At 43.5% G+C, this 9,763-nt stretch overlaps 1 protein-coding gene across 1 annotated transcript in view; it reads left to right on the top strand.

The window, feature by feature from the left end:
- Cdh5 (cadherin 5, type 2 (vascular endothelium)) overlaps window positions 1-9,763 on the top strand; it is a 36,798-nt gene that overhangs the window by 24,149 nt on the left and 2,886 nt on the right. Inside the window, exons 8-11 of the mRNA XM_005388461.2 lie at window positions 3,344-3,486; window positions 4,559-4,683; window positions 5,031-5,139; window positions 7,973-8,218. Of these exons, the coding sequence (XP_005388518.1) occupies window positions 3,344-3,486; window positions 4,559-4,683; window positions 5,031-5,139; window positions 7,973-8,218 (623 nt within the window). The remainder of the gene's footprint in view (window positions 1-3,343; window positions 3,487-4,558; window positions 4,684-5,030; window positions 5,140-7,972; window positions 8,219-9,763) is intronic.

Here is a 9,763-nt window from a genome sequence, read left to right on the forward strand (position 1 = left end):
AGGGCATAAAATTGCCTCCAGAAGGTCCACAGAGAAGGCTGGGGATCCTAAACCTGAATCCTTCCTGAGTGCAGCCTCACGCTGTAGACCAGAGGCACGCGGGGGAGACACACAGCCTCCGGAGTCCACAAAGCTCTCAGTGAGCAGTGGCAGTGATTAGTGAGCCTTCCACCTGAAGTCCCTGTGCTGTGGACCACAGCTCCCATGCATCCCATCTAGTGACACTTGACCATCAAGAAACAGCCAATCAGGTGACATACCTGAAGCCCCTGTGCCAAAAGCATTTCATTCATGTTTTATTTGTTTCCCAAAAACTACAAAAAAAGTGTTTACTTTACATGGTGAAATGACACAAAGCTCTATAAAGAGAACTTGGATGAGTCGCACTCCCAAATGGCTCATGCAAGTGACTTGACATGGTCCTGTCACGCCTTTCTTTGGGCCCACACATTTCTGCTGGATTTGTTGTTGTTTGGTTCCAGAGTTCAATCGTTTTAATCTTTGTTATCCTCTCATACCCATTTCACTGATACTTTCTCTCTCCTCTGTTTTCTGTTGCTGTAGCCTCATACCACAGACTGGGTAATTCACTAAAAATTCGCACACAACTCTGGAGACTGTGAAGATCAAAAGCATGGTGCCAACAGCCAGTGCTGGCATTGGGGGGGGGCCTTCTTACTGCATCCTCACATGGGGGAGGGCATCACCTGCTCAGACAGAGCAAGCGTGCCAACACAAATCTCTCTTCCTCATCCTATAAAGCTACTAATGCCATCTGAGGGCCACACCCTCCTGACCTATCTAATCCTATTTAATTCCCAGTGACCCTACCTCCAAATTCCATTAATATAGGACCTTGGCATTAGTTTCCAACAGGAACATTGGTGGTGGGGGATTACTGGATATGGAACCCAAGGTCTTTGCTCAGAGGTACCCCCCCAACCTCTTTTTTTTTTTCAAGACAGGACCTTGCTAAGTCTTTTATTTGCTCAGGCTGGGCTTGAACTTGCAATTCTCCTTCATTAGCCTCCCAGAGTGCTGGGATTACAGGCTGGACCACCAAGTCTGTCTCACCAACACATGAACTTTTGAGGGACACGTCAAAACATAGTACTTGCTCATCTGTCCTTACTAAGACTCTACTCCTCCATCCTCTGGAACAAAAGAAGTAGTTCTAACTCACTTGCAAGTATGAATTCAGTCCAATTGTGTTTTATTCCACATGAGTAGCCAATTATTCCCACCACTTACTTGCTATATACTAAATTCTTGTATGTTCCTGCATCTATTTCTAAATTCTTCCTCTATTGTTCTGTAGCATTCTGTAGTATAGCAGCTTTCTACTAAATTTTAGTATTATAAGACAATACTTCACTCATTGTGTTTTTATTATATATAATTTTTAGCCAAGTTCATATACTCATTCTTCCATATGATCTTTAAAATCTTTTTATCTAGTTGTTTAAAAAACATTGATATTCCAATAAGAATTGTTTGTGTATCAATTCTGGAAGGGCTGATGTTTTTGGAGCATTATATCTTCTTGTTAAATACAAAATAAATCCTTCCCTTTTGGTCAGTCTCATACATTTTGGGACTACTGTTTTCATTGCCATTCTATTCTATATAGTCTATTCATAATTTTTGTTTCTTCTCTGATTCAGGGTTTTATTTAGGGAATTAATTTTTTTTATTTACAAATATTGAGAATTTTGAAAATTTGTTCCAGCTTGTCCTATGTTGCGATACATTTATGTTTGTGTCTATTTTTTCCTAAGATATTGAAACTTTTATTTTATGTATTTTAATTTTTCAATCTGAATAACTAAGACTTACAACTATTTTACCTTCACTATGGTTTATAAATTTTATCCATATGAAATTACCCAATTTGTTCCATTTCAATATTTGGCTCTTAGTTCCGTGTTGCCTGGCATTGATTTTGCCAACCCTGTTTCATGCTAATCTTATTTGCCTGATATAAATTATCCACTCTTCACTTTAACATTTCTAGGTCATTTCACATTAAGATGTCTCTGGAAAACAGAATGCACTTAGCTTTGTTTTGTAATCTAAACTGCCATGTACTGTGTTTAACCTATTTATATTTTTCACTATAATTCATGTTTCATCTTATTTCTTTTATCTCTTTGTTTTACATTTCTCAATTGTAAGAGTTTTTTCTTGTCCCTCATCTTTACAATAAAATTTTTTCTCTCTTAGGTATTTGGATGGATTATGTACTTGAGGGCTTCTACCAATGACATTCACTTCTATCTGTAAAAATTTTAAATGTTTTTCTAGTTAAAAATATTACACACCATTACTTTTATATGTATGATAAAGAAATCAATAGCTTCATTTGAATTCCTCCAAAACCAGGTTTTTACTTTATATTGAGACTTTTTCTAGAGTAAGTTTTCCAAAACAAATTTTAAGTATATCACCCACTTATTCTTGTAGGTGATATATTTCCTTAGTTCTTGTATATTTACAAAAACTTAGTTCTTTCCCTCACTACTTTAAGACCTGATTGTGTTCACACAGTCCCCAGGTTATAGGTTCTTCCCTTCAAAAATACTATCAGTGTGTTCTAACATTTAATTGTGTGGAGTCATCTGGTTTCTCTTTCTTCATAAGAAATTTAATTTTTTCCTGAACATCTGAGCTCTTAAGTTCCTTCACATAACCTGAAATTCCACAGTGTCCTCAGAATGTACCTAAATATTTTCTTTCTAAAATTATGCCTGGCATCAATCACATCTTTTAATCTATAGACTCAGATCTTTCTTCAGGTCAGGAAAGTGTTCTCTTATTATATTTTTGTCATTTCTTGTGGTATATTTGTCCTTGAAGCTTCCTCAGTAACAGAAAAAATTTTCATTGTGTATGTATGTCTTTGTACATTCATCTCTTCATAATCTTTTTCCTGGTTTCTGGAAGACTTTTTTCACATTTTTCATTCCCAAATTTCTCTACTATTACTTCTATTCTCTTCCAGTTCCTTTTGCATTTCTTCCTGGGTATTGACCACATGTCTTTTTATTAATCATAAAATCAATCTCAGTTGTGGTACACTTGATTATGGTGTTACCTGCTTAGCTCTGCTGCTGGTGAAGTCTCAGGTACCCTATTCACTCCTAAGATAGCAGCATCACCCGGACCAGACATCACCTCACGACAGTGAGTCCCTCAGTGTTTGATATACGGGTCTAAGCAGTTGGAGAAGAAGATGAGGAAGGATTCTGGGGACCGATCCTGAAGGACCTCTTCTGTCATGCTGAGGATTTTGACTTAATAAAAAAAAAAAGAGTGGAAAACCATAAAACTCTCTCCTTGGCAGATACTCCATCCGCCCCACCAGTGACAAGGGCCAATTCTTCCGAGTAACCAAACAGGGTGACATTCACAATGAGAAAGAACTGGACAGGGAAATCTACCCCTGGTACAACCTGACTGTGGAGGCCAATGAACTGGATTCTAACGGTGAGTAGCTCCATATCACAGAAGACTTTGGCTCTTCATCTTTTCTCCCATTCTTTCAAAATGGCCATCATCTGTCCCTTGGGGTCACTAGAGGTATTACAAGCCCTGCTGAAGCTCTCTTTAGCTGGGAGGCTATCAAGCTGTCATACCTGAGTGTTCACCGCAGACCAGCAGCACCTACATCACCTGAGACCTTGCTAGAAGTCAAAATCTCACTCCTATCCCAGGCTGAATCAAAATCTCAGGCACATCAGAGTCTGGGAAGCACTGTTACAAAACTGGCAGTGTGGTATAGATGCCCCTGTGATGAAAATTACCTAAGGTACCTACTAGACACAGAGCTTCTCAGACTCCTCCCTGGGGATTCTGATCCAGTGAGCAAAGATGGGACAAGGATACGCACTATCAAGCACCACATGGTTCTGATTATCAAGGATGTTTTTTAAATGCTCCTTGGTGGCACAGCTGTTCGCACCAGTTAATGGGCGAATTCAAACCCTGAGGCAGCTTTCAAATCGAGATTATTAGGTTTTCCATAAATTCTGTAATTTCTGATGCAAGGGCAAGTGTCAGGGGCTTTGTAACCTTGACATATGAGAGGAAATCACAACCACCATCCAGAAGAACAGCTAATATTCCCATGATCCCTAGGATCTCACTGGAGCTCAGAGGGGGGATGAATTTCTACTTAAGTAATTACATAACTATCTATTATTAAACTGTATTATTCAATAAATTATATTTATTTACTTAACTGAATTAAAATCTTTTAAAATGCACTTAGATTGTTTACCTTTTTTATTCTTACAAGCCATGTGAATTTCCTCATATAAATTTCTTACATGTCAGCAAATGTCCTCGTGTCTGAAGATTCACCCCACCCCATCTTCCTCCACATTCCTTTATGCAGAATGTCATCCCTGGTCTCTCTTCCAGAGGTCTATAGTGCCATCTTCCTGCAAATAGTGACCTTCACCAGACACCGTGCCAGTCCACCCATCCAAACATCCCTCAACCACCAGAGGCCAGCATCCGCTAAACCCACTGTGGTGACAATTCCTTCTCTCTGCAGGAAACCCCACAGGGAAAGAGTCCATTGTGCAGGTCCACATTGAAGTTTTGGATGAGAATGACAATGCCCCAGAGTTTGCTCAGCCCTATGACCCCAAAGTGTGTGAGAATGCAGCCCAGGGCAAGGTGAGTCTGGCTGGGTGGGAAGGAGAGGCACTATCATCTGGTGGCAGGTTGAAAGGCAGACCCTTTCCACCCACCCATCCTCAAGCTCCACTGAGCTTAATGGAAGGTACAACAGCAGTGAGGGAAAGTAAGCATATCCTCATTTTACAGATAGAGAAAGTAAGGCTGAGAGAATTTTGGAGAGAAGGTTGGTGGGGGTGGGTGGCAAAACCGGCTTTGTGGAGACCATCCAGCTTGGTATTGCAGTTGAGCAACAGCTTTGGTTAAGTTTAAACCCAAAGTCTCCAGTGCTGAACCCCAGGCCACCCCAACACAACAATGACCATCTCCCATCTCCTACATTCCAGCTGGTTGTACAGATCTCCGCAACAGACAAGGATATAACGCCACAAAATGTCAAGTTCAAGTTTGCCCTGGGCACTGATGAGAGCAACTTCACCCTCATAGACAATCACGGTGAGCATCAAAGCAATGAGCTGGCACTTTGCAAGGTCAGGGTGAGGTTGAGTTTTGAAGCACTAAGGTCAAGGACTAAGCCAACACATGGGGGAAGCCCTCCATGGGGATTTGCGTATCGCAGGGTATTTTGTACAACTCCTGCCACACACACTGTAGAATGGGCTCATACAATGATCAGAGTCACCCTGGCCAGACTTCCCACTCCACATGGCCTGTGGGTCCCCCAAAGATGCTTAGGTCAGGAGGAATATAGAATAGATATGGGAGTGCATGCAGTCAGGTCAACTCATTAGCCAGTGGGACTCTTCTCACACCAGTAACTCTGTGCCTCACTGCCTCAGTGAAATTGCAAATTGCTACAGCACATGGAATTTTGAGGTCACCCTCAAAGCATGACTACTGGAAATATGAAGTCATAGATACAGTAAATTTTCATTCAGCTACAATGGCTACTTACTACCAGGTGGCCCCTAAACAGGATCTAGTCCACAAACCACAGCACAGCATAGCACATCTGGTCCACCCCACAAAGCTTAGCAAGTGCTGTGAGGTCAGTAGTAACCAATCAGCTCTTCTAATGAATATGTCGCTACCCAAGTGATGATGCCACATTGATTTTAAGTCTAGAGGTAGAGAAGCTTCCATGGCCTCTAAAATTTCCTCAGGAAACTAGAGAAAATCCTCTTTAGGCATAAGGGGGAGGGGGAGGTTGTCTCTGCCTGTCCCTGGTTGGCAAAACTATTGCCATCTTTGGAGAAGGCTAGGGATGAAGGCCCAGAAAGTTCAGGTCAGACCCAGGGAATCAGCTACAGACCCATCATATGAAGCCATGAATGCTCCTGAGGAAGGCCTGTGTGCATGTGTGGATGAAGAAAGGAGTGGCAATGATGTGTTGATAATTGATAACAGATAATCCAACACTCAGATGTCTTAAGTAGCATCTTAGTTACTTTTTTCATTGATGATAAAAGTACCCAACACTCAACATTAAAGAAGGAAAGATTTACTTCAGCTCACAATCTGCAGAGGCTTTAGTCCATAGTCAGCTCACTCCAAGGCAGGGTAGCATAGTGGAGGAGCATCACAGAGGAAAAACAGTTAATGGTATAGTAGGAGGGAGCAGCAAGCAGCAGCAGCAGTCTGCCCTCCCTATCTCCCTTTATATAAGCTATAAGCCTGTTGATTGGTGCCACCCACACCCAGGGTGGAGCTTCCATTATCCACAGCCTTAATCCAGTATCATACCTTAATCCACATTCACACACCCTAGTCCAGCCACTTTCTAAACTTCCCACCTATGACCACATGAAGCTTTGGGAGAACATCTAGATACAAGCCATAACAAGTAGTAAATAATATATCAAAAATGCCTGTCATCCCATTTCCAATGGCAACCTGAAATGAATATGGTAGTGCAATGAGATGGAAAATTTAAGTGCCTCCCCAAGGACACCCCAGATGCAGTCAAGAGATAAGCCTATTGGTCTCAGAGCCACTCACATTCTGAATGTCAAAATCTCTAATTTCTCCCATAAAGTGTTAACGGCATATAATTTATTTTCAATCATAATAGACCTAAGACTGAAATGAAATTATGGATAATGAAATGTAATTGACTTTCATTTGAAATCCTTGACTTTTGGCTGGATTCTCAAACGTCTCTACCTGAGTAGGGGTCTTAGTTACTTTTCTCTCATTGCTGAGACAAAATACCTGACCCCCAGAATTAAGGAAGGAAAGGTTTATTTAGCTTCCAGTTTGTGAACAATTCAGTCTATAGTCAGCTGGCTCCAAGGCAGAGTGGCATATGGCAGGGGCAACAGTTCATGGTGGCAGAAAACAGCAAAAGCAACAAAAGCAAAAGGGAGGAGTGGCAGCAAGCAGCCTCTTTCCCTCCTTTACACTGTATGCAAACCACCCACCCCAGGGCTGGTGTAGCACTCACACCTATAATCCCAACATTGGACCATGAATCAATCATAAACTCTAGAAGCCTGCCCCATGACTGCATGAGACTTTGGGGGATATTCAGACATAAACCATAACAGCTAAGAAAATCCTTGAACCATCAGCTTTACAACCTCCCCAGAATCTACAAAGGGCAGAGTACCCTGCCTTTGTCCCCAGCCACTGAATTAATAAAGTATGTGTGTATGTGTGTGTGTGTGTGTGTGTGTGTGTGTGTGTGTGTGTGTTTCTGGAGTGAAATGAAGGGAATGGCCTTAAAATCAGGATGTTTAAAAAGCTCTCTGGGAGAGTTTTATAAGAAAACAAGTGACTGGGGCTGGGGTAGCGGTGAAGACTGTCACTCCTACCCCAGGGAATGAAAGCATTGTTTTTACTGCTGCAAACCTCCTCTATAATGATGGATTTTCAGAGATAGCAAAAACAGCTCTAGAAGCTAGCCCAGTGCTAAAACACTTTTTAAAATGTTTCCCCATTGCTTGTGAAAGTTTGAAGCAATAATTAGTTGTGCCAAAGAAGAAAAGCCCCTGTAATTGTGGTGGGGTTAAGGAAAAAGAAGGGGACACCTGTATCAGTTGCCCACAGAACAAGAGAGTGGGGATTTTACTTTCTGGCTCAGCCATTCTTCCAGGCTAGGTCAAGGCAGCTGCCCCAAACATCTCCTCTGCAGAGGAAAAGGCACATGACTAAAACCAGAGGTAGAAAATGCAAATGGCGGAAAATGCAAATGGCGGGATGCAAATGGCGGGATCAGCACTGGGAGTGGCTCAGCAAAGGAGGGCTCACCAGAGGAGGCAGCTTGCTCCATGGAATGAGGGGCAGACACTCCCGGCAGAGCCTCACTCTGTGGCCTTGGTGATTCCAGATAACACAGCCAACATCACAGTCAAGTACGGGCCATTTGACCGGGAGCACGCCAAGTTCCACTACCTGCCTGTGCTCATCTCGGACAATGGCTCCCCAAGCCTGACGAGCACCAACACACTGACCGTGGCCGTGTGCAAATGCAACCAGCAGGGCAAGTTTACCTTCTGTGAGGAGGCGGTCGCCCAAGCGGGCGTCAGCATCCAGGCTCTAGTGGCCATCTTCCTCTGCATCCTCACCATCGCAGGTCAGTGTCTCATGGGCTGGGCCAGGGACACCCAGAGGCTTCACCCTGCAAGGTGCTGGGGCCACGGTACCACCCTAGCCTCAGGGATCCAAGTGTGGGACATGGGATGCAGAGCTTCATCCACTTGGCTGCCTGAGAGGGGCGGGCACAGGGTGAAGACCCCTCTCCACTCTTCAGGCCAACTCTACTTCAGAATAACCTATGACAGGCAGCGGGAGGCCAGCCCAGTGCTACAGCACTTGCCTAGGATGTGCGAGGCCCTGGGTTTGATCCTTAGCATCGCCAATAATAATAATAATAATAAGAAGAAGAAGAAGAAGAAGAAGAAGAAGAAGAAGAAGAAGAAGAAGAAGATGAAGAAGAAGAAGCTATATTTGACATATACTCATTCAATGTCAGTGTACACATTTTGAAAACTTAGTCTGTGCCACGCACTGTTCAGGGCATTGATTTACATGAAACCTATTTTTAAATTTTAAAAAACAGGATCCAGTTGAAAAATGGAAGGTTTTAAACTTAGTTTACCTTGTCACCAGGAGTTTTCCTTCCTTTTACAGAATTCCTCCAGTTCTGATGTTTATTTACTTTACCTCCTTTGGGCCTCATGTGTATTTGGAGCATTCCAAGGGCTCATCATCGCCCAAGAAGCACATGCTGGGTGCAAGTGGTCTTTCGGAAGGTGCTCCCTGGGGACCTCCTAAGGAAAGAGGGAAGGGAGCAGTTTGTGAGCTTGAGTTGTCACCAGAGTTATTGCAGCAACAGCTTCCTCTCCATGAGGGTAGAGAGGCGTCAGCTCCTGCCCTGATGGACCCCATGGGTCCTCCCAAGGGTGTGACTTCTGTCTTTTATCTGCCGTGGAGGACTCAGCAGTCAGCCCTTGGAGATCAGATCAGTCTGTGCATTACACTGGCGAGGCCCTGACTGCTGTGAGCCATGTTTTCCTGGCCAGTGGCTCCCCTGGCCACCCCTTCCCAGGGCTTGTGTGACACCCCAGGTTGCCGCCCTTTAATATTAACAATAATGGCATAACAGTCACCCACAGAACTGACTTAACCTCAGAACCATCCTCCTAAATATAAGCAGAGCAGAGACATCATCATTTCCATTTTACAAGGAAACTAAGGCTCAGGTTGGGGTCTCCCAGGGCACCCCAACTTCGCTTAGGTATGTGACAGTTTGGTTAAGTACCGTGAGGCTAGGACAGAGCCCAGGGGGATGGTCTGAGCCTGATTTTGGAGGCTTTCTATGCCACATGGTCCACCCCTGCTCAGGCAGCAAAGACCCCCACACACCTGCACCTCAGCACCTCCAGCAGCACCAACATCTGCACCACTGCCTGGCCATGGCACCTGGGCTCAGTTAGCTTAACTGTAAAATATGGATAACAGTACCTGTGCTGGACTGGACATAGTGGCATAGACCTGTAAACCAGCTACTTGAGGGGTTGAGGCTGGAGGATCACTAGTTTAAGCCCAGCTTGAGCAACTTAGCAACTTAGTGAACCCCTATCGTAAAATAAAGAGTTTAGAAAAAAAAAAAAAAGGC

The sequence above is a fragment of the Chinchilla lanigera genome, unplaced genomic scaffold, assembly GCF_000276665.1.
Source record: "Chinchilla lanigera isolate Chin_1 unplaced genomic scaffold, ChiLan1.0 scaffold00032, whole genome shotgun sequence".
Classification (NCBI taxonomy): Eukaryota; Metazoa; Chordata; class Mammalia; order Rodentia; family Chinchillidae; genus Chinchilla; species Chinchilla lanigera.